The sequence below is a fragment of the Panthera tigris genome, chromosome C2, assembly GCF_018350195.1.
Source record: "Panthera tigris isolate Pti1 chromosome C2, P.tigris_Pti1_mat1.1, whole genome shotgun sequence".
NCBI lineage: Eukaryota > Metazoa > Chordata > Mammalia > Carnivora > Felidae > Panthera > Panthera tigris.
Window position 1 is genome coordinate 123,795,670 of NC_056668.1, and position 24,163 is coordinate 123,819,832.

General features: G+C 46.3%; 1 protein-coding gene across 2 annotated transcripts; it reads left to right on the forward strand.

Moving 5' to 3' along the window:
• Positions 1-172: 172 nt before the first annotated feature.
• Positions 173-24,035, forward strand: NME9 (NME/NM23 family member 9). 2 transcript variants are annotated; one of them, XM_007087427.3, is made up of 12 exons: positions 173-333; positions 647-683; positions 6,905-6,962; positions 11,123-11,226; positions 12,292-12,363; positions 14,709-14,825; positions 16,074-16,149; positions 18,735-18,817; positions 19,105-19,197; positions 20,113-20,267; positions 21,622-21,758; positions 23,782-24,035. In XM_007087427.3, exons 2-12 carry the CDS (start codon positions 651-653, stop codon positions 23,844-23,846), a joined length of 993 nt encoding a protein of 330 aa, XP_007087489.1. In that variant the 5' UTR covers positions 173-333; positions 647-650; the 3' UTR covers positions 23,847-24,035. The 2 variants fall into 2 exon arrangements, with proteins under 2 accessions (XP_007087489.1, XP_015395428.1); XM_015539942.2 differs by lacking the exons at positions 6,905-6,962; positions 11,123-11,226.
• Positions 24,036-24,163: the final 128 nt, after the last annotated feature.

Sequence of the window (24,163 nt, forward strand, 5' to 3'; positions counted from 1 at the left end):
ACTCAACCGTAAAGTACAGGAGTGCCCAGGGTCTCTGGTGGGCGGATCCCAATCCCCAGACACTGACAAACGTTTCAGCCAATGGGAGTGTTCCTACAGAACAATTCTGACAGCAAGGGGGCGGGGCTGCCTCCCGCCTCTCTGCGGGGCCCACAGTGGGCGTGGCTTACGTATACGCCAGATTACTACCTGGACGTTTACGCTTTGTTGCCCTGACGACTGTGGCTGGATCGCCGCAGACTAGATTGGAAACTCGCTTGCAGCACGTCGAGGACAGTGTACCTGTCGAGAGATCGTCGCGGTGTCTCAGTTTCCCGGGAATACACGGCAGCAGTAAGGATAACAGGGTTCCGTGGCCTTTTCCTGCCTGAATTCTTCGCCAGGAGCTCTGATGCCTGAAGGGCTGCGTCGCAGGCTCCCCGACTCCATGCGGGGAGGGGTCTTGGCAGAAAACCGTCCGGAGAGCCACGACCCTGCGGGCTGCGGGCTCCGCTTTCTCCGTGGGGTGTTCCTTTTGCATCAGGGCATTTCTTAGCTGCCACTTATAATTACCTCTGGGTTTGTGGGTCTTCGCAGCGGTTTGTCTCCAGGCTGCTGTTGGAAACACCTGGAGCCCTTAGTAACAGGGCTTCTGTCTTCCTTGCAGAGCCATGGGCAGCAAGAAGAAGGAAATTGCCCTGCAGGTAAGCCTCAAGGGGAGCTTGCTTCCAGCGTCTGGTGGGGGTTAGGGATCGAGGAGGATGGTGTGGAGTGAGAAGAAATTAAAAATGATGTTATTTGCCAGCAGTGATAGACAGTGTTCTCAAACTTGAATATTGTACCCTTCCATCTTGAAAAAAAAAATCTCCACAAAAAAAAAGACAACTTTTTGTGCCCTTAAAATATAAGTAAACATAACATTGGGTATAAGCTTTTTATGTTTATAGTGCTTATGCAAACATAACCCAAACATGAATTAAAATAAAACTAAAAAGGCAAGAAAATGCGAACAAATGCAATTCGATGCTGACATATTTTTGTTGAAATATAAATGCAGCTTGCCGTGAGAATATGATGTAGAGTTCTTTTGAGTTTGGGCATGCTTCTGTAACTACATGCTCTCTGGAGACCCAGTTCTCACCACTGCTTTTTACTATCATTTGCTTATTCAAGAAATATGTTTTGATATTTTATGTGATACACATTCGTTGTACAGAGCACTTTACTTCATTTGCACCTGGAATGAATGAATCTGTAAGCCAGCATCTGCTTTTTTTTTTTTTTCCTGGTCCTAAGCAAGAAGGAGTGTGGGACACCTGAGTAGCTCAGTATTTCAATCGTTCAACTCCTGAGTTTGGCCCAGGTCATCATCCCAGGGTCGTGGGATCCAGCCCCCACATCAGGCTCCGGACTGAGAGTGGAGCCTGCTTAAGATCCTCTCTCTCTCTCTCTCTCTCTCTCTCTCTCTCTCTCTCTCTCCCTCTCTCTCTCTCTCTTTTCTCTGCCCTTGCCACACTTGCACTCTCTCGCTCTCTCTAATTAAAAAACAAAGTGCTTTGTCATAAGCAGATCATGTGGATGATCTGTAATATGTGCACATTTTAAAGCAAACTTACAGTGTCTCTTAGTTCAGCTCATCTGGATACATGCTCAGGCTACAGGCACTTCCTGCAAAGTAGCAGTGACCTTGAGACACCTGATTTCCCTTTCATTGTCCTTCGTGGCATGAGCATGTGTTTCAAAAGCCTAGTAATTTAAAAAGGGAGAAATCAATGTCAGTGTAAGGATAGCGTGTACGAGGAGAGGGTGGGAAGAGCTTTGGAATGAAAGTCTGAAGACCTGATAGTTCTTGACTCTTCTCATAGGCAACTGACACTGGAGATAGATTAAATAGCCTCTCTTGCTATAGTTTGCTCATCTGTAGAACAAGGCTGTCCAGTACACTATCCCTAAGGGCCTTTCCAGCATTGATGCTGTAATACTCCAGAGTTATGAAACTTTTCACATGTGGACATTCTGTCTGTAAATAAATTCTAAGCACCTAGTCCTACCACTTCTTGCTTTGTGAACGATTTCCTCAGCCTCTCTGACACTCCATATCCTTTCTGTAAACAGGATAATAGATAGCCTGCAGAATTGTTGTGACAACTGATTGGATTGATTGCTGCCTATGGTGGCTCTAAGATTTTTGCCCTATATGATTGTCTTTTCATCTGTTTATGCCCTATGTCCCCTTTGGCGCTAATACTATTTTTTGGTGACTTCAAAAAAAATGTTATTTCCTAGAGCTCTGAATTCAGTGTGGTACTCCAAGTAAGGGCTCCCATTTGCTGAGGAGGAGGGTGATTGGGAGTGCATGGGGATATCTGTATAAGCATTGCCTCCACCAGGCAAGCTCCTTGAAAGCAGTGCCCTAGGGTTCGCCAGCCCAGGAACCCTGTCCTCTCTCTGGGTAAGACTATGTAGGGCTCCTTCTGTCACTGAGACAGAAATCGCAGGACATCAAGAGGCAGTTTGGCCAGAATGTGCCACATGTTCCCTATTCATCCCCTACCAAATATAGGGCTTAGTCAAGTCCAGACATTTCCCATACTGTTCTGCTCCTGCCCCATTCCTGGGAACGAGATTCTCTAACTGTTCAGAGTCCTGGCTCCTGTGCTGGTGTGGCTCATTACCTGCCAGGGGCGCACCACAGAGAGTTGCTAGTGACTGACAGTTGAGCCTCTGGAAGCGACTGTTATGAGAGAGGGTGGGGGTGGGGACTCTTCTGAACCCTCAGTCACCTTTTCAGGACTACATTTGGGAGCCCAGGATGAGTTAGTCCAGTTCTCTTAGGTCATTTAAGGCATCAAGAAACTCTTCTGTTTTTTTCTTTCTTTTTTGTTTTTCATAGGAACAAAAAGCATGGAAATATGATTTCTTTAAAGATGGATCTTTAGGAGTGCCTGGGTGGCTCAGTCAGTGAAATGTCCAACTCTTAATTTCAGCTCAGGTCATGATCCCAGGGTCGTGGAATCGAGCCCCTCATCGGGCTCTGTGCTGAGCATGGAGCCTGCTTAAGAGTCTCTCTCTCCCTCTGCCCCTTACCTGCTCTCTCTCCCTCTCTGAAGAAGAAGAAGAAGAAGAAGAAGAAGAAGAAGAAGAAGAAGAAGAAGAAGAAGAAGAGAGGAGAGGAAGGAAGGAAGGAAGGAAGGAAGGAAGGAAGGAAGGAAGGAGAAAGAAGAAGAAAAGAAAGATGGATCTTTAGTAAAAGGTTTGCAGATATTACATGTTTCCAGCTCTTTTAACGGGACAAAGACCTGAGCATACCTATATTAAGAATGAGTGGTAATTGTCATGGTCTTTTAATTTTTATAGTTTTAAATTAGCCCTACCAAAACTTACTAATTACAAAGGGAAAGAGAATAATTTCACAGTGCAGAAGACTCACAGACCACCTTAAGTGATTAAAGTGAATATCAACAAGAAGGGGGCAGATCGAAATTGTGTGTCACCTGATAGGATGCCATGAGAGAATACTCTTCTGCTTTTCTGATGCTCCAGCCCATCTAATCAATTCCAACCAACCCAGAGCTGCACAGCCTGGATCTAATCAGGGAACATCAAACATGCCTGAACTGAGGGACGTTCTACAAAATTATTCCCTCATAGTCATCACAAGCGTCAAGGTCATGAAAATCAAGGAAAGACTGAAGAACTCTTCCTGACTGAAAGAGACTAATCCAGCAGATGATTCCAATGAGATCCTTTGCCATTCAGGACATTATTGGGATGATTGGTAAAACCTGAATGGAATCTGAAGATTTTATATTAATAATCTATATCAGTGTTTATTTCCTGATTTTGATGGTTGTATTGTGGTTATATAGGGTAACGTATTGAGGGATCTTGATATATCAGATTGGTAATTTAAATTTAAGTAATTTCAAAATAATTCAAGTTATTTAATAATTTAAATAATTCAATAAGTTCTTTTGAAAAATTTTAATGTTTGTTTATTTTTGAGAGAGAGAGAGAAAGAGCACGAACAGGGGAAGGGCAGAGAGAGAGGGAGACACAGAACTCGAGGCAGACTCCAGGCTCCGAGCTGTCAGCACAGAGTCTGACACAGGACTCAAACTCATGAACCGTGAGATTGTGACCTGAGCCAAAGTTGGAGGCTTAACTGACTGAGCCACCCAGACGCCCCTCAAGAAGTTCTTCATACTGCCCTTGCAAATCTTCTATAAGTTTGAAATTGTTTCCAAATAAAGACATTATATAAAAATGTACACTATTAATAATGTACTATGTATAACATAATATGTATTTCTCCTTGAATTTCATTTATGATGGAAACTAGAATACTTTATAGATAAGAGAAAAATGTGAAGAAATGGCAACAAATTCAAATGCTAATTATTTCTGATGTTGATGTTTGGATATATTTAGCAAAAGATGTGCAAAACACATACACCCAAATAGCACAAAACATTGCCTAAGAAATTAAGGAGGATTTAATAAGTGATGAGAAACATGATGTTCGTGGACTGGAAGACTCAATGTTGTTGCTAAGATCTAATTTTTTCCAAATTGATTCAGTGCAATCCCATATAAAGTATCTGCAGGAGTTTTTGTAGAAATGGACATTTCTAAAATATATACAGGAAAGTGAAGGATCAAGAATAACCAAACAATCTTGAGAAAGAAGAGCAAATATGGAAGCCCCACACTGCCTGATTCCAAGACTTTTTACAAAGTTACGGTAATCAGAATAGGGTGGTGTTGGCAAAAGAATAGAAAATAGGTCAATGAAACAGAATAAAGTCCAAAATAAACCCATGCTTATGTAGTCAACTGTTTTTCAACAAAGATGCCAAAGCAATTTAATGAGAAAAATAAAAGTTTTGCAGAAACAAATGTACCTCTACGTGGAAATAAAATTAACGTCAATCCTTCCCTCACAATCCAGACAAAAATTAATTTCAGGTAGCTCACAGACTTAAATGTGAAAGCTTAAATTATAAAGCTTCTGGAATGTAAGAGCATCTTTGTGATATAGATACACTCTACAATCAAATAATACAAAGGCCAACGGTCCAATAAAGAAAATGGACAGACCAGTGGGCATTTCTCAAGATACATAAATGATAAGCACACTAAATAGTGCTTATTTTAATAAATGCTTATTTTTTAATAAGCATTATTTAGTAATTTACAGTGCTTAACACCATCAGTCATCAGAGAAATGAAACTACAGCCACCATGAGATACTGCTACATTACCATGAGTGTGGCTAAAATTTAAAAGAATGACGTCACTACATTTTGGTGAGAATGTGGAGCAACCAGGACTCTTACACGTTGCTGATGAAAGTTTAAAATGGGTACAACCACTTTGGGAAAAGCGCGGGCAGTTTCTTACTAAACTGAACATATATTTGCCCTATGTCCCAGCCACGCCACTCCTTGAGCATCTACTTACTGAGCACAGAGGAGAACATGAGCCCAAAAAGATGTAACAAGAGTGTTTGTAAGTCTTTGTTTATAATGGCCCCAAACTAGACGTAGCCCAAATGTCCTTCAAGCAAATTACAATACAGTCATACGATGCAATATGCTCAAGAATAAAAATGAACAGACTACTGGCACGCAACTACACAGATGCACCCCAAATACACTGAGTGAGAGGAACCAGCACAAAACCATACATGCTGCATTATTCCATTTATAGGAGGCTTTAGAAGAGACAAATGTACTGTGACAGAAAGCAGATCAGGGTTCACCTGGGGTGGGGAGCACGGGTGACTGGGAGGAGACAGAGGAACTTTTGGGGGTGATGGGAAAGTTCTGGATTGTGATAGGGGTGTGGTGACCTAGGTGAGTGCATTTGCCTGAACCCAGTGAACTGTAACTCTTTAGTTCTGCGCATTTCACTGTACATGAATTATAGCTCAAGAGCACATAAAAAGAAAGAGAAAAAAATGAATGAATCCCTCTCTGTGTATAAATTTACATAAATGTTAAAACTTGATTTGAGTGAGCACAAAAGTTGCAAAAAGATATCTACAGTATGGCAACTATTTATGGACATTTTATGGACACAAAACAATTCTATATGTTGTTTTTTGGACAAGCAACAAGAAAAAGTTATTTTTAAAAGTTAACTGAGGGGGAAGGGAAACAAAAATAATATAAAAACAGGGAGGGGGACAAAACAGAAGAGACTCATAAATATGGAGAACAAACAGAGGGTTACTGGAGGGGTTGTGGGAGGGGGGATGGGCTAAATAGGTAAGGGGCACTAAGGAATCTACTCCTGAAATCATTGTTGCACTATATGCTAACTAATTTGGAAGTAAATTTCTAAAAAATAAAAAATAAAGTTAAAAAAATAGATGAAGATAAATAAATAATAAACATTTAAAAATTTATTTACCAAAAAAAAAAAAAAAATTGACTGAGGGGCACCTGGATGGCTCAGACCATTAAGCGCCTGACTCTTGGTTTTGGCTCAGGTCATGATCTCATGGTTCCTGGGATCAAGCCCTGAGCTGGGCTCCATGCTGACAGCTCAGAGCCTTCGTGGGATTCTCTGTCTCCCCCTCTCTCTCTGCCCCTCTCCTGCTCACAGATGCACGTGCGTGTGTGCTTGTGTGTTCTCTCTCTCTCTCTCTCTCTCTCTCTATATATATATATATATATATATATAAATTGAGATTTTCTTAGGTTAGTGGTGATTCCTAGAGATGGAGACAGGAAGAGAGAAAAGGAGAAAGGCAGCTTGGGGAAAGAAGACAGCTTGAGCTGTGTATTTGTACCTATTTTGGGAAGAAAGGGAGGGACAGAGGGAGAGAGAGAAGTAGGTAGGTATCTGGAGTAAATACATCAAATCATTTCCCCATCTATGCCCTCACTAATACAGCCTTTGTTCTCTTTGATGGTAGGTTAACATCAGCACCCAGGAGCTTTGGGAGGAAATGCTCAGTTCCAAAGGACTAACTGGTAATTTAAGATAATTTTTGAGATCCATCCTTTTCAAAATTGCTAAACAGCATATTGAACCATGAAGAGAAAGGCTGCAATGAATGCCATGTCCTATAATCTTGAGTTTCATAGATAAAGGACGAGGTGACTTCTTTGTGTGTAAATATATCTGGCTTGATCATCTGTCAGTTCAGGAAAGCAGTCAGTACTGTTGGAAAACAGGGTTCCCTTGTTTTAAAGCTGACTGTCAAACCCAAGTGCTGTTTAGTGTTAAGGAATGAAAACCTTTTTTTTTAAAAAAATGTTTGTTTGTTTGTTTGTTTGTTTGTTTGTTTTGAGAGAGAGTTAGAGAGCAAGTGAAGGAGGGGCAGGGAGGGAGACAGAATCCCAAGCAGGCTCTGCATCAGTACAGAGCCTGAAACAGAGCTCAGACTCACAAACCATGATCATAACCTGAGCCCAAATCAAGAGTGGGATGCTCTAACCAGCTGAGCCACCCAGGTGCCCCTGAAAACCTCTTCCGATTACATGAGGCACAAAGGGGAATGTATGGTTAGGAATGTGAGAATCTCTTGGAACTCAGGAGCTGGTAGGAGAGCCAGACCTCCCAAGGAATGGGAACCAGGGACTGCATAGTCATTAGGAAACAGCAGAGCCACCATCCCTGGGCCTCCTCGTCCCTGTCGTCCTGTATGTTATCTATTGCTGTGCAACAATTTACCCCAAAGCCTAGTAGCTTAAAACAACGAACATTTATTATCCCACAGTTTCTGTGGATTTGGAATCCAGGTGTTGCTTAGCCTCTGGTTTGGGCTCTCCCACCAGGCTGCAGTGAAAGAGCGAGACAGAGAATGTCAAGCCCAACTACAGTCTAGTTTGCTTCCAAGCTCCGTCATGTGGCTTTGGCAGATCTTTAAAAGTCATTTCCAACTTCATTCATGTGGCTATTGGCAGGACTCAGGATCCTGCTGGCTATTGGCCAGAGACATCAAGTTCTCGCTATCAGTTTATCTATCAGGCTACTTGCAACACATAACTTTCTTCCCTAGGGGAAGAGGGAGAGAAGAGGAGGGAAAGACCTATGAAAGTCATAGCCTTTTTGTAACTGAGTCTCAAAAGTGACATCCCATTGCTTTGCCCTGCTCCGTTTGTTAGAAGCCAGTCACTAGGTCCAGCCTGCACTCAAGGGCAGGGGGTTACACAAAGGCATAAACCCCAGGAGGCAGGAATCCCTGGTGACATCTGAGAGGCTGCCTACCACAACTGCCCCTACTATTCCTTTCTCTTCCTCATTTACCATGCATACCTCTGGGCTCCCTTTCTCTCTGTGTATCCACTCACTTCTCCCTATAAATACACCGCTCAGCCGGCTTGTCTCTGCTCTCATCTGTCCCCAGCACCACCTGCCCCAAGTGACTTCAGCATTCAAGGCCCCTCCCCCACCCCCTCCCATGACTCAATTTTTCTTTCCAGTCCCTTCACCTACTGTTCCCTGAGATATGCCCTGAGCTCCCACCTGTTTCTTGAACATGCCACAAGTCTCCCCACTTCTTTACTTTTATCCATGTTGTTCCTACTCCCTGGAATGCCATGGCCCCATCACAACCTGGAGACATCACCCTCATTCCCAGGCCCAGCTCCAAAGCAGCTGCCTTGCATGCAATTTTTCCAGAACCTCTGCATGGTCACTTCCCCCTGGGAGTCACCTGGGCTCCAGGGTGGGACTCTGTCTCAGTCTCTACCCTCCCGCACACATCCAGCTTGGTGTGGCCCCTGTCTGGAGGAGCACGCGTGGCTTTCCCCCTAATCTCTAAACACGAGGGCATCGTCTTTTTCATCTCCGTCTGTAGCCAACTTGCCCAGGCCTGGTGCAGAGTGGGTGCTAAATCTCTGCTGGTTGCATCGATCCAGCAGTGTATGTGTGAGTCTTGCCACACTCCACTACTTGAGGGATTACACAGCTTTTTCGATGGTGCCAGGTCTCAACTATTTTGTGTGCGAGTCTCGTCTGTACAACCAGAACATGGCTCTAGGGCAAAACAAGCATTACCTCTCATCATTCTTTAAGAAGTTACCATGTTTCAGGCACCCTACGTGATCAGAGCTGACATCTGCTGGGTGTGGACTCTGTCAAGCCCTGCTCTGAGCGGTGCCAGGGAATTGTGCTGACTGGAGGCAGCAGGGGCTGGTCCTTCCCTTCTTATCAGGCTCTTCCTTCTTTCTAGAGCCGTCAGAAATTTGTTTCCAAAATCAACCCCTGTCTTGGAAGTCCCGCCTTCTGCTGGATCATTTTCATCTGCCTTCAAACATGCAAGTCTATTCAGATTTACACACACACACACCCCTTTTCATTTTCTCTGCCATTTCTTTCCTTACAGATGTCTTCCCTGTTTTCCTTCCTGTCTCTCAAACTGTTGCTATGCTTCCTCTCCAGTCCTGCTCTCCCTCATAACCTTGTGAAGCGTGCCTTTGTCGCCACCACTGCCCAGAGAGCCAGGGAGTGCCAGAGGAGCCGGGAAGCTGAACCATGGGTACAAATCCTGTTTGTTGTTGTCCTCAGAGAAACCCAGAGCTTATCCTCCACCTGGATGCCCAGGAGGCCCAAATCTGTCTCCTGCCCCTGCTGGTGTCTGGTTGCCTTTGGGACCACTGGTCTTAGATTCTCTGGTTCATACTGGAAACCCAGCATGTCTAGAATCTAGTGCACTTTTCTCCCTCCCCCAAATGATCTCTCCCTGCCACCACCCAGTTCTTTTCCTCTGCAAGGCTCCAAGGTGGAGTCCTTTCCATGCCCAGGTGACTTTCACCATCCATCTTTCCCTTCCTTTTCCAAGTCTCATGGATTCCTCCCTTCCTTTCCTCCCACCCCCTGATCCCCCTCTGAACCTGGCTTCCTCATCCCTCCCACACCCAACTTTTCCCCTGCAAAACAATGCCGCTTGGCTGAAACTAACCGACGCTCCTGAATTCATGCATCTTGTTTATTTCCTGGAGTAGTTGAAAGAGCATGTACTATGGCATCAGACAAACCTGGGTTCAAAACTAGGTTCTACTCCTGCACTGGCAGCACAGAGCCTGTTTGGGATTCTCTGTCTCCCTCTCTCTCTGCCCCTTCCCTGCTTGTCCTCTGTCTCTCGCTCTCTCTCAAAATAAATAAATAAACATTTTGGAGGGAAGAAAAAACTAGGTTCTACTGCTTGAAGATTTAATTATTACTTTTTTAAACCTTGGGCTAGTTACTTCATCTCTTTGAACTTCACACAAGCTAGCACTTTTTGTGTCATGATCGGGCTGGGCATGTCTCGCATGTATCTGGTGCACATGTGTTGGCTTAGCTTGCTTAGCTTTCCTTACAGGCCCTGTGGCCTAGTGCAGTCAGGCAAGAGGGTTCCCTCACACCCAGTCCTGGCACACCCCAGAGACTGGGTGGGACAAACGACGGAAAAAGTATGCAAGTTTCCCTTAGGTATCTATCAGGTACACTTTCTAGGAGAACACTGTTGATTTTATAAAGTAAATAAAACTCTCCTTTACCCAAAACAAGTGGCTTTTAATCCATCAGGGGAAAATGTCTCAACTGTGTTTATTATCAAAGCAGCTAAGAGTAGTTTGTATGCTGACAGGCCACTTACAGTGACCTCTTTCTTTTAGAATAAATAGTTTGGGGTGCCTGGGAGGCTCAGGCGGTTGAGGGTCTGACTCTTGATTTTGGCTCAGACCGTGATCTTGTGGTTCGTGGGTTCAAGCCCCACGTCAGTCTCCGTGCTGAGAGTGCAGAGCCTGCTTGGGATTCTCTCTCGGTCTCTCTAAAATGAATGAATAAGCTTTAAAAAAAATACAGTGTTAGTACACTTCAAATATTTATGGAGGGCCTGATTGACCTTGAAAGAAGCCTGAAAATTACTTCAGGTAAAGGATCCACGTTAAGAAAACTGTTTTCTACCACACTTACTCCATCATGTTGAGAATTCAAAACACTGAGTTCATAAGAATGAGGGGCAGTTTGTCCGTCCCCATGCTTGCTTCTACTCTAACGGGATTAATGAATCCCTTGACCATTAAAGAACCCTGCAAACAGATGTACACTGGAGAGGAGTTAGAATTTGCAGGTATAAATTTTGCCTGACGTGGTGAGTGCTGGTGCCCACTGAACGTTCCTGCTTCTTGGTTCCATGTAGTTGTCGACGTCTATCAAGGGTGGTGTGGCCCCTGCAAACCCGTGGTGAGCCTCTTCCAGAAGATGAGGATCGAGGTTGGCCTGGACCTTCTGCATTTTGCCTTAGTAAGATCCTCCCCCAGCAGAGCGTCATACAACACTGTAAAATAATTAAACACTTAAAAGCAGGAACAGGAATCAGGAGCTGCTTTTTCCAGATCATTGAAAAGACATCGGTTATGAATTTTTTGGTCATCGGTCATAGATGCTTACAGTTTCTCTAGAGATGAAGATTCCTACCCCCACCCCCGCCTTTCTGACAATCACTCTGGGCTTGGGCATCTCTTGACCCTGTGCACAGGGAAGGGGTCCGTGTCACTCAACACGTGTGTTCCTTCTGGCTCATCAACGCTGTAGACTCTGAAGTCTTATTCCCAGAGCACGGCATTTCAAGATCTCTGTGCTCTGCTCCATCATGGGGAATTTCTAGCAAATATTCGCTTGGATGAACGTATGGAAATGGGAATAAGTTCCAGAAAAGTGTGCAAGAGACGATCGATATGCCGCATGGATTAGAGGTGCATAGGCAGACCACAGGAGAAAATATACGTACACTGACCTTCTGACACTTCTGGAGAGAGTATGGGAGGGAGATGCCTGCATGGGGAAGTGTTAGGCCCCTGCACAGGGTTTATCAGACACCGAAGGCAAAGTCTGGGTACTTTCATTGCTGGCAGTAGTAGGATGTCAGACAGTGGAGCCCCCTGGTTTGGAGCAGCAGCTGGCTGGGGAGCAGGAGAAACCCTTGCTTCCTCCTTGTCTTATTCTTCAAAAAAGCACACCGTCAACAAGTTTTACCAATATGTTGACAGCAAAGTTATTCTGATGAAAAGACCTTAGAAGGAAAGGCATGAGAGCAAGCCAGGGCCTCACCTGGTAGGGGCAGTCACAGTGTGTATGTGAGTGGAGGGAAGGGTGTGTGTATATGAGTGTTTACGTGTGGGGTGGTGTGTGTGTGGGGGGGATATGTGTGTGTATATATACATGGCCTGTGTGTGTGTGTGTGTGTGTGTGTTTATAGGGATATATGGGGTGTGTGCCTGTGTGTCTATTGTCCTGTGTGGTTCTCCCACCATCGTGCCCCTGCGTCCCTGGCACCCCAGAGCCCTCCTGACAGCTTGTTTTCTTTAGGCAGAAGCAGACTGTCTTGATGCCCTTGAAAAATACCGAGGGAGATGTGAGCCGACCTTTCTGTTTTATGCAGTAAGTACATTTTCAGAACCAGAACCAGAACTTGTGCAGATCATTAGGGTTCAGAGAGAGGCTTCTCACTGAAAGTCACCAAGTGGCTTCACTGATCCAGACAAGTGAGCATTTGTTATTTGGGGTGAGGATAGATGTACTTAAGTCATGGTAATGCAGGTCCCTGCCTAGGAGGGTGGCCTTGCTCGTTGGTGGAGGGGGCTGGGAAGACACAGCTCCTGATGGTCACTCTGGGCTCAGCAGCCTTCCTGACTGGCTGTACGTGGGAAAGAACGGGAGTCACTCAAATGCGTATGCTCCTGGCTCATGGACACTCTTGACTGATGCTTCACAATCAGAGCACGGGGTTTCAAGATTTCTATTCTCTGCTCTATAAGAGAGGAGCCTTCAGCAAACGTACTCCTTTAATGGGGTAGACAACCTCCGCATTCACTTTTATGTAACCGTAAGATGTGAAGATATGTTTACAGAAATTCGGAAATGAAAGGGACTATTGTGGAAAGCCAAGTAGTTCAGTGTTTTCAAAAATAATTTGGATATTTTTGGGTGTGACATCCGTGCCCTGGCCCCACGCCCCTCAGGGCCCACCACCTCACACCTGGCTTCCTAGCTGAGGCCCTGAAGGCAGCTGACTGGTAGGCTACTCCTGACTCCCGCCCCTGCCCTGTACAGTTGGGGGAACTGAGGCCGACCCACTCCCATCTCCTGACAGCCAGGCCAGTGTTGTTTAGCTTGGAGACCTTTGGGCTACTGTGCTCAGCACTGTAAGCATTCCAAATTGGAAGCTCATGGTAAACATTATTTGAGCACTGATTTTAAATTTATTTATTTTGAGAGACAGAGATAGTGCAAGCAGGGGAGGGGCAGAGAGAGAGGGAGAGGGAGAGGGAGAGAGAATCCCAAGCAAGCTCTGCACTGCCAGCACAGAGCTTGATGTGGTGCTCGAACTCAACGCAACAGTGAGATCATGACCTGAGCTGAGACCAAGAGTCGGAGGCTTAACCGACTGAGCCACCCAGGCACCCCCGATGAGCGTTGATTTTTGATGGAAGACTACAGTTATGTGCTGAAACATGTGTGGGGATGGTGGGAGAAGTGGGAAGGAGCCAAAGTGACAGCGGAGCACAGGTGCAGAAATGGGATCTGTCACAGGTGTTTGCTTGAGCCTATAGTGATTAAGGTGTAAATCATAAATCATATCGGACTGTGGGAACAGGTGCCAAGGCAGCAGGCTCCAACCTCTCACCCTCTGGAGGGCCACTGAGGGGCAGGGTGGAAATGGGGGAGGCCCACTTTCTGCGAGCTTCTGTAATATGCAGAGACTGCCAAAAAGGTCAAAACAGGGAACTTATGTCACCCCAAATGGCACCTCCACTGTGAAGTCTCCTCTGACCACCCCAGGTGGAGCTGGGAATCCCTTCTTGCCCTGAATGCCAAGCATCCTGTACATTTCCCTTTTAAAAAAAAAAATTTTTTTTAACGTTTATTATTGAGAGACAGACACAGAGCGTGAGCAGGGGAGGGGCAGAGAGAGGGGGAGACACAGAATCTGAGGCAGGCTCCAGGCTCTGAGCTGTCAGCACACAGCCCACACGGGGCTCGAACTCACAAACTGTGAGATCATGGCCTGAGCCGAAGTCGGTTGCTTAACCAACTGAGCCACCCAGGCACCCCCTGTACATTTCCCTCTTAAAGCAATGATCATATTCTATTGTAATTTTTTCTTTGATATCACCACCTCTCTACCCCTTGACTTCCCAGTCATTGAGGCAACTAAACTTTTCAGGTTTAGTGTTCATATCTGTTGCCTCTATCTTGGTGCTTGGCATAGCAAGTGCTCAGTAGACGTTTGTCCAGTGGACAAGCCACGTATAGGCCACATTTCATCACTCACGACCTAGTGTGCCCTGCTCCTCCCTTAACCAACTCTCCCCCTCCCCTGGCATTTTCCTGAATTTTTTTTTTTTAATGTTTATTTATTTTTGAGATAGCGCGTGGGAGTCAGCATGAGCTGGGGAGGGGCAGAGAGAGAGGGAGACAGAGAATCCGAAGCAGACTCCATGCTGTCAGTGCAGAGCCCTATGCAGAGCCTGATGTGGGGCTCGATCCCTCGAACAGAACTGTGAGATCATGATCTGAGCCGGACGCTTAGCCACCCAGGTGTCCCTCCCTGAAGGAAGTTGAAAGGAGAGGCATGGGGTAGAGGGCAGAGAAGCGGATGGCGGCCTCAACCTTGGGCTTGCTCCTAAGCAAAACTCCTGGACACTCACAGTCTCTTGGAAGAGATTAAGACCTGTGCAGATGAGGTCAAGTGGTCTGAGTAGCGCGTGTGTACCGTGTTCTAGGGCGGAGCACTGGTGGCGGTGGTTAGAGGAGCAAATGCCCCGCTACTGCAGAAAACCATCCTGGAGCAGCTGGAGGCTGAAAAGAAGGTGCTGGCTGAAGGCTGCGAACGGAAAGTGGTAAGGAGCACTCCCAGAGCGGCAAACTCCGTGTTTTTGTTCCCTCCCCCACTAATTCTCCTGGAGCTGTCAGTGGAAAGCTTCATTAAATGCCTCCCTCTGGGGGCCCTTGAGGGCTCAGGGGGAAGCAGTGGCATGGGTTTTAAAGGCTTCTTTAAAAAACTGTTTTAAATGTTTTACTTATTTTTGAGAGAGAAAGAGAGAGCACGAGTGGGGAAGGGGCAGAGAGAGAGGGAGACACAGAATCCGAAGCAAGCTCCAGGCTCCAAGCTGACAGCACAGCTGATACTTAACCCAGTGAGCCACCCAGGTGCCCCTGAAAGCTTTCTTTTAAAAAAGCTGTCCCCTTCTTCCAAAACACTTGATCTTCATTTATCTATGTCCCTCTCATCCCCCACTTCAATTCTTAACAGGGGTTTCTAGAACCCTCACAATGAGTTCAGAAATGAAAATAAAGTTATGGAGTCAAGTAGTGGATAGGAGAAGTCAGCCTCAGGGTGACTCACCCCTGGTGACTTGCCTTCACCTCCCATTCCTGAAAGGCTTGTGATCCCCCGAGCGTTTGTTTCTTTAGAAATTAAGCTGTCATTCACATGAAAAATAGGATCAGCATAGCTTGTGATTTTGATCATTTCCACGATAACACAGACTACAAGTTTTTCACAAATAAGTGGCTGCCTTTGAAAATCAACACCACCTTAGATAGAGGTATTTCCTGGTGCTTTGAGCTCTGTCCAACGAGCCTTAACGTAGTTTAGTGTTCGTTTTTCAAGTTTTCATATTCAATTCCAAGTAGCAAACCCCTATTTTTATAGAGTGGGTTAGAATCAATCATATTTTTTCCCAAGAAAATCACGCATTTTCCCTGTGGAGGGAGAATGATCTCTGTCTTTACTACTTCCTTGCATGGTGCAGCCAATTGCTTAATATTTCCTTGCTTGTCTTTTCTTCCTTTGTCTTCTTGCCAACTCTCGATTTCATCTTTTCTACTTGGCGCTTGTGGAAATGGACAGAATATAAGCCTTAAGATCAGCATAGATTTCTTTGTCTTTGAACACCCTCACCCCCACCATCATCCGGCCACTTAAAAGGATCTTGTAAAGTTTCCAAGGCTGATGATCTTGACCTCCTTTTTTTTTTGGCTCTGCATTTTGGGCCTTTGCTTTTTTGGCTTCTGTAGGTTTCTGAAGGTCTTTGTGGTAATTTTAATTAGCTAACTACTTTCTGTTCGTGACCAATTTGTCCTAGATTAGAGACGAGGCTCTGTCTGATGAAGATGGATGCTTCACCTGTGACAAGGACAGTGGTGACGATGAGGACATGGGTGAGTATAGAGCCAATAAGCAAGGTGAAAAGGCAAAGCAGACTCAGATTTTTAAATCTGAGTTTTTAAAAACCTTATGAGTAGGGGCGCCTGGGTGGCTCAGTCGGTTAAGTGTCCGACTCTTGATTTCAGCTCAGGTCATGATCCCACAGTTTGTGGGTTCTAGCCCTGCATCGGGCTCTGTGCTGACAACTTGGAGCCTGCTTGGGCTTCTCTCTCTCTCCCCCTCTCTCTTAAAATTGATAAACTTAAAAAAAAAAAAACCCACCTTATCAGTCATCAGTGTTTTGGGCAATCTCAACTCTGGGAAGATTAACCATGAAACATTTTGTTTCCGATCACCTGACTTCAAACACACTGTGTCAGATCTCCCTTTTGCCCTTTCTTGGCATCTTCAGCACCACGCAGACTTCAGCTGATCATTCAAGTATAACCAGCATGACTTTCAAGGCAATTACCATGCATCAGGAAAAGTTCCACCTACTAAAATGGAGGGTAGAATTTCAAGCAGTGGTGCTGGTGTTGCCTTGGTCTTCATTTGAGCTAAAGAGCTCACTTCGTATTTTCACCTTTTTTTTTCTAAAGTGTCCAAAAGTCAGCTGTACCGAACACCTTCTCACCCCACAACCTCGCACCAAGTATCAACTCATGGATTTCACACTCCTGGGCCTCACAGTTATTCCCGAACCTTTACTATGAGAGAACAACTTGACCTGACAGAATGGAAAGCAGGAGTCAGAAGGGCTGTTGCTGGAAGGCAGCTCTTGACAGTAACCGGGGCTCCGGGGGAAAGCAGCGCTGAGTTCAGGAACCGAGGTGGAAAGAGAAGGAAGATTTTTATCATCGCATGAAGTAGAAAGGCTGTTTATGCGTGTATGGAGAATGAGGACTGTTTGAGTTGGATGCTAACAAGGAAAGAGGCACAGTTCAGGAAACCAAAAGAACTTCACGTGGGGAAAAAAATCAGTGTTTTGCAGGAAACATTTGTTGCCTTTTTTTTGGATGATCTGCTCTTCCCTCTCTCATTATATCCTCTCAAATCAAGTCTCTCCACCTAGAAAATACCAGAAAAGTCTGCCCTTGCCCTTAGCCTTCCTCTCCTCCATGCCTGAGTTTCTGGAGCCTCCCTACTCCCTGGGCCACCCGTCACCTCTGGCTCCTGCCTGACCCGCTTCACATGGCCCATGTGCCTGCTTCTCTCTGGTGCTCACAGGGCACCAGTGATGTTCCTAGTGCCAAATCCCAGGACCGGTGTCCAGTCATATCCTACAGCCTCTCTCCGAGGACTTGGATGATTTCACAGCGTCTTCTCTTTTGGTTTCTGAGATGTCATGACTTTTCTCGTTTTCCTTCTGCATCTCTGGCCTCTCCACAGCCTCCCCATTCATTGGCCTTTTCTCATTTGCTCCCCTTTCAAGCTGGACATCTCTGGGCCCTGATCTGACCTCTTCTGTTCTCACCCTGCACCCCTAGGGAATCTCACTAATGGGTCAATGTATAAAGGATTCATTGTAAGAATTCTTAGAGTACTAAGGGTACATGGGACATCAGAAACAATACAGAAAAATGGATAGATCTGTGGCTTAAAATGATTCACATCTTTGCAGTGTATATGTTCTTGTGATTTCCAGAGTAGGAAGCTCTCCTCAAATGCACATACTATCATGTTTCATTGCAATACAACAGATATAAAAGTTAATAGCAGAAAATAGGTTCTGGGGGATACAGAGTCTGTGGAGAGTGTGGGTAGCTCACCAAGGCCAAGTTCATACAAACAGGAGTGCAGTAGGGATGAGCTTATGGACTGGACATGGGGGTTCCCCTACAGCTTTCTGCAGGCCTGAGTAGGGGCTACAATCACATGCCACCTCCCTTGTTGTCACAGCTGACTGGACCTGTGGACATTGACCAAAAGACAGCCATTAGGACACTGGTCATGGAACTATGGCTGCTACCTTGGCTCCAAACAATGAGCTGGCCAATCTGGTCTTCTCTCAAGAGAATCTGTAGAGATAGAGGAGATGGTAGTTGCAGTTTGGTAGAATTTGCTGGCGCTGAAAAGTCATGGACTCAGGGCCTGGGGAAGTGATTGCTGCCCACATGCCAGCAAAGGTAAAGGAAGCATTGGTGAAAGGGCCAGTGAAGGGAGAGGAGAAGACAGCAGACAGCACTTAGAGGCTAAGAATCAGGACAGGGTGACAGGAAGGCACAACAGAGGCCAGGCTTGTGTGACCTCGACTCCAGGTGTCTCGGACTCCAAGCCATCTCTTTCAGTTGTTTCTGGGGTTCTGCTCCTCAGTGGTCTCTGATCTTTTCCCCACTTTCTTCCCCTCCTCCCTTCCCACCCCCTCCCAGCCCCCTTCTCCCACGTTCCTGTCCCTTGTAGCCAGGTTGAGGTCTGCAGCCAGACCTGTGCCTCTACTAGAGTCCAAGTGTGCAGAGGCACACTCAAGAGGCCAGGGGGGCGGGGGGACCCGGGAGCTGAGTGCAGGGGCAGCATGGTCCCTGCGGATGGCCCCCTGAGAGCCTCAGAGATGGCTGCTGTGAATCCAGCACCTGAGAGCACCATCCTTGGCTTTTTGCAGCGCCATGGGGGAAGACCTGCACCTTGGCCATCATTAAGCCAGACGCAGTGGTCCACGGAAAGACTGATGAGATTATTATGAAGGTAAGAGAGACAAAGCTTCCCGACAGACACCCTCATGTCTCTCTTCTGGTGGAAAAGCAGGGGCGGACATAGTACAGCCATGTGCTGGTGGGAAAAGAAGGCTTCTGAGAAGCTTTAACTACAATTCCACTTAAGTTAAACACTTTAAATCCATTTAGAACAGATACGAAGAGGCAGAGGGTCTCCGCTTTTAATGTTACCTTTCCCATTATCTTTTACTTCTCAGCACATTTAGATATGAATTTGGGCTTGATTTACCCTTTCATCATATATGTGTCTTTTTACAGATCCTGGAAGCCGGTTTTGACATTCTAACAAATGAAGAGAGAACCATGACAGAGGCAGAAATGCGACTTTTCTATCAACACAAAGCTGGGGAGGTCAGCTCATCTGCTTTCATACATCCGACATAATCTCATTTCTTTCTTTCTCCAACATTATGTTTATAGGTTATTAGTTTGGGAGAAAGCAGAGTATTACGAAGAACAAGAATATGAATTTGCTCTCAGAATAATGATTATAGCCTTTATCAGGTTAAAGTTCTTTGGTTGCAAGGAAGAGATTTTGATTCTAACAAGTAATAAAATAAATAATTTACTGGAAGGCTACTCCATAACTCCCAGAACTGAAGAAGACAGTTGAAGGAGTTGAATAAGAAGGTGTTGGGGAGAAGGACCAAGACCTTAGGAGTGGAGTTCCATGGAGAGTCACTTTTAGGTGCTGCTGTTGGACAACTCAGATTCAAACACTTTCTTCTGCTTATGACTCCCCTGCTTGAGAGGGAGGCCTGGCTAACCTAGCTCGGCCATAGCCCCCCTCTCAGATGAGATATGTGTGTATGGTGGGGGTGGGGGAAGAGGCGTCATGGTTGTCAGCCAGGGTAGGCCAAGTGAAATGAGCAAGGGCTGCTCCCCAAAGGAAAACCTGCTACTTGAAGCATCAGGAAGGGTTGCAAGACATTGCAAAAAATGCCTTAGCAACATCCCTCCCCTGGCTATCTAGCATCCACATCAGTTCAATACACATGGTCTTTTAAATGACCATACTTAACTTGTTAGTCTCACGTAACAAAACAAGTCAACTCGAAGTCTCATCTTCCTGCCTTTGCCTTCATCTGGGTTCTCTGGGTGTGGTTGGTCATCACCACCACCCCACCCTGGGCCCTCCGTGCGCATGCTGGCTGGTGGCAAGGCTGCTCACTGAACCCCTCCTGTCCTGTGGAGGGATGGGCCCACTGACCCACTGTCGGCCCCAGGGCCCCTGACCCAGGTCACTGTTTCCTCTCCTTGTGCTAGGAGGCATTTGAGAAGCTGGTGCATCACATGTGCAGTGGACCGAGCCACCTCCTGATACTCACCAGGACTGAGGGCACTGAGGATGTGATCACTGCCTGGCAAATGCTCATGGGGCCCTGTGACCCTGATGTGGCAAGGAGGGAGCAGCCTGACAGGTGACGTCACCAGCTGTGGTCTTTTCATTCATCTTAAAACCTGAACCCAAGGAAGCCAAGAGCCCTGCCCTGTATTCAGCCCTGAATTCCCCCTTTATATATATTTGGAGAGACCCTGAGAGTTACACATTTGAGGAGGCCCTGATAGTCTCTCCCTCTGATCCAGTCTTCACTGTTCTCTCTGCAGCCAGAGGTTTCCACAGTGTGATCCCAGAACCACACGCAGAACTCATCCAGGAAATACAGATTGCAGGGCCCTACCAAAGCCTGCTAAGTAAGAGACTCTGGGCAGGACCTAGGGGTCGGCATTGCAGACTCAACCCCCTCTACCCTCCTCCCCTCCCAGGGTGTCCTAAGGCTCCCTGGAGTCTGAGCACCCTGTTCTGCACACTGCACTAGGCTGCCTTGGCCCTGTATTTAGCCTGGCATTGCCAATGCCAAATCCACGGTCTTGTCTTTGAAGCTAAGAGAAGCCCAGACAACAGGAAAGAAATGAGCAAGAGACTAAGTAACTGCAGTTGTACCTTGTAGTTGTCAGGGCCAGAACATTCATATATAAACATTCATATGTGGGATGAGTAAGACAGCCCAGGGTTCAGATCCTAGGTTGCTGCATATTCAGTCAAGTCCTTTCTCTGAGCCTCAGTTGTCTCCTCTGTAAAATGGGATCACGATGCCTATGATGGGAGGCCACAGTGTTGTAAAGAGCACGTCCTTGGGCCATGCATTAATCCCTCTGTGCCTCAATTTCTTCATCTCAATCATGGGTGCTGCAATGCCTCAGACACTGATGTGAGGATTGAATGTGTATGTGTGCACATATATATGTGTGTGTGTGTGTGTGTGTGTGTGAGAGTGTATGTATGTGTATATATGTATGTGTGTATATGCATGTATATCAAGTACTCAAAACAGTGCTTGACACAAAGGAAGCCCTAGCAATGTTAGTATTATCTTTCGGGGTTATTGACAGATTAACTATGAACAGCTACATTAAGCTCTTGGCAGGGTGCTAGTCCCTGGTGGCGCTATCAACAAAATGGCAGCTCCTGAGCTTACACCATGACTCACGCATACTTAAACTGAGAATCACGACAGAGTGTCCCTCATAGAACTGTGGCACAAATGAAATGGGATCATGTATGTGAAGCACCTGGCAACGTGCAGAGAAATCACAATGGAATACATGTCAGCTACTATCCTGGCTGCTGTTCTTGGCATTTCCAAAAGAGAGAAAGCCATTCCACAGAAATGCAGCGTGCTAACTGGTAGCTGGTGACCATGTTGCCAGAGAGCAAAACATTTCTCCTCAAATGAAACAAATGTTTCTTGTGCATTTTGCCAATGTTCCCAGTCTCCGCGCTCAGTACGGCACAGAAATGCCCTTTAACGCAGTCCACGGAAGCCAGGACAGAGATGACGCCAACAGAGAACTGGCATTGCTCTTCCCCACTTTTAAGTTTTCAGACGAAGTTCTAGAAGCCTCTCTGGGTAAGTCATCAAGGCAGTTTGGTCTTTATTACATCTGCAGCAAGTAAGCTGGGGGTGCTGATGATTATGTGGCAATCAGGTCTTCAATCTAATAAGGTCCTGTCTGGTGAAGGACCCATTATATAACCTCAGTAGCAGTCCTGATCTGTTTTGTAATGATGTCGCTTTTTAATACCGCATTACTTTTTTTTTTTTTTTTTTTTGCTCCATTCTTACTTTGGAGTCATATTTTCATTGCAAAGTTACTTTTGCAGTTTCTTGTGGAAACCGCTGAGAAAATTTAACTAGCTTTCTAGAATCATGCTCCAAAGCCAGAGGCCAGATGTCACTTCCTCACTTCCTGTGTGTTTCACACACCCCACGCCGGACCCTTGGTAGGGTTGCTGAGTGGTAGATAGTTATACAGAAGGGCCCTGAGCCTGCTGTGACTCTTGCATCCCTCAGCCCCCACTTTTTGGGAAAAGTGTGCGGGGTCATCTCCACCTCCAAATCTGGGTGAGAAACCCAAGGGGTCCAGACTGGATGTGACTTACCTCACTCCACAACTAGAAGTAGGCCTCACTCGGGATGCCCCTGCTGCTGAGTTGGGTATCTGTGGTTTGAGCCTGAGGTGAAGGGGCCGGGGCTAAGAATCCTGGGAAAAGCAAAGGACGTGAGGATGGGATTCCTGGGAGAAGACTGCGTGCAGATCTGAAATGGTAACAACATACTTGTACACAAACGTTTGACTTTTAACCAATATATTTACCTAAGTGTTTGATATCTTCGCGGTCTCTCTCCTCAAGATCTGAATCTGGCTGAGTAAGAACACAGGTGGTCTGGGATGGGAGCTGGCCAGCACCAGCCCTCATTTAATCCCTGCAGCTGCCAGCAGAGGGACAGGCTGGGTGTGATGGGCGTAGAGAGATCATGGCCAAGTGCAGCTTTAGGTGGATCAGACAGACCCAGGCTGACACACGCAAAGCCATTCCCCTCCTAGGAGGAATGGGGTGACAGTGGCACTGCTAGGGCCAGCTTTCCTCTAGGGACCCACCCTCAGAGACAGCCCATGGCGCATTCCTTTAGGTGTCCAGGGCCAGGCACATCTCCATCCTTTTGGGGGGTAATTGGAAACAAGTAGTTTAACTCAGGGGCAAGTCTGGGAGAGGAGGAGAGCAGCCTGGCTGGGGAACAGTCATCGGAGCGATTGCGGACAGTGTTGGGAGATCATGAGCCTGACTTCTGGGCCAAGTGATGATGAGCAAAGGGGACAATTACCCAGGGGTCTGAGCCAGACCACATTGTGGGAATAAGTGCACAGCCTCCTGGGAGCAGGACTCTGAAGCAGCCTCATCAGGGTGCTGATGTTCTGCTCATTTGTTTAATGGGCCAGGCTTCCTCAGTCGTCAGGAGCACCGTGTGCTTTCCAACTTACCCGGCACTTTCTCTGCTAAGGGTCAGGGGTCAAGGGCCCTGGAGACAAGACAGTCCAGAGTTTGGATCCTGGCTCCACTATTTACCAGATGAATAGCCTCGGGAAAGTTACTTACCTTTTTTGGACCTCTGTTTCCTCATCTGTGAAATGGAGATAATGACAGACTCATTATTAGCCCTGTAATAGTATTTCCACAATAGCGATCTTCCTCACAGGGCTGTCGTGAAGATGAAAGGAGACAAAGGATATTCAAGTTCTTAGCCTGGGGCCTGACCCATATTAAATGCTCAACAAATAACTCATTTTCCTATTTTCAAGATTTTTAAGCAACGTCCATACCCAACATGGGGCCCGAACTCACACCCCCAAGATCAAGAGTCACATGCTCCACCGACGGAGTCAGCCAGGCGCCCTTCATTCTAATTTTTAATTCCTGGTCCCTAACATACTTATTAGGGCCTCTCTCTGCTGTTTCCTCCACCCCCACCCCTCACTTCACCCTCTGTGATGTAGTTAGACCCCCTTTTCCTGCTTCTTCTGGTGAGTGGGAGAGAGGGCTGGGACAGGGCTAGGTTTCAGAAGTCCTGCAGAACATCTGTCGTCCCACAGGCCACGAGGCCGAAGGAGCGGTGGGCCCCACTGAGGTGCTTCGCTTCCCTGAGGACACGGACTGAGACGGCTGTGCAGCTTTTCCGGAGCATGTGACCAGGGCGAGGCCACGAGGCCACAAGATGGAATGTCTGTGCACTCCAATCAGCTGCACAGAAGGAAACCTCCAGAATTGGAACCTCTTTTCCGCACCAATACTTATTTGGTTTAGCCATCTCTCATGAACAATAAACAGAATATACTTTCCTGCCTTATTAAATAGTATATAGAACATATACTTTTTTTTTTTTGCTACTTCTGGGATTTTATAAAATAAATGGACATCAGTTATTGTATCCTGGTGTGACAGGGTGTCATCTCGGGGGATAATGAGTTACACAGG

Bases quoted from the DNA above. Each gene is read 5' to 3' on its own strand.
- NME9 (XM_007087427.3), top strand. From the start codon at position 651: ATGGGCAGCAAGAAGAAGGAAATTGCCCTGCAG. The intron at 12,364-14,708 runs GTAAGTACATTT...ACCGTGTTCTAG, and splicing joins CGACCTTTCTGTTTTATGCA to GGCGGAGCACTGGTGGCGGT. The intron at 19,198-20,112 runs GTCAGCTCATCT...TCCTTGTGCTAG, and splicing joins ATCAACACAAAGCTGGGGAG to GAGGCATTTGAGAAGCTGGT.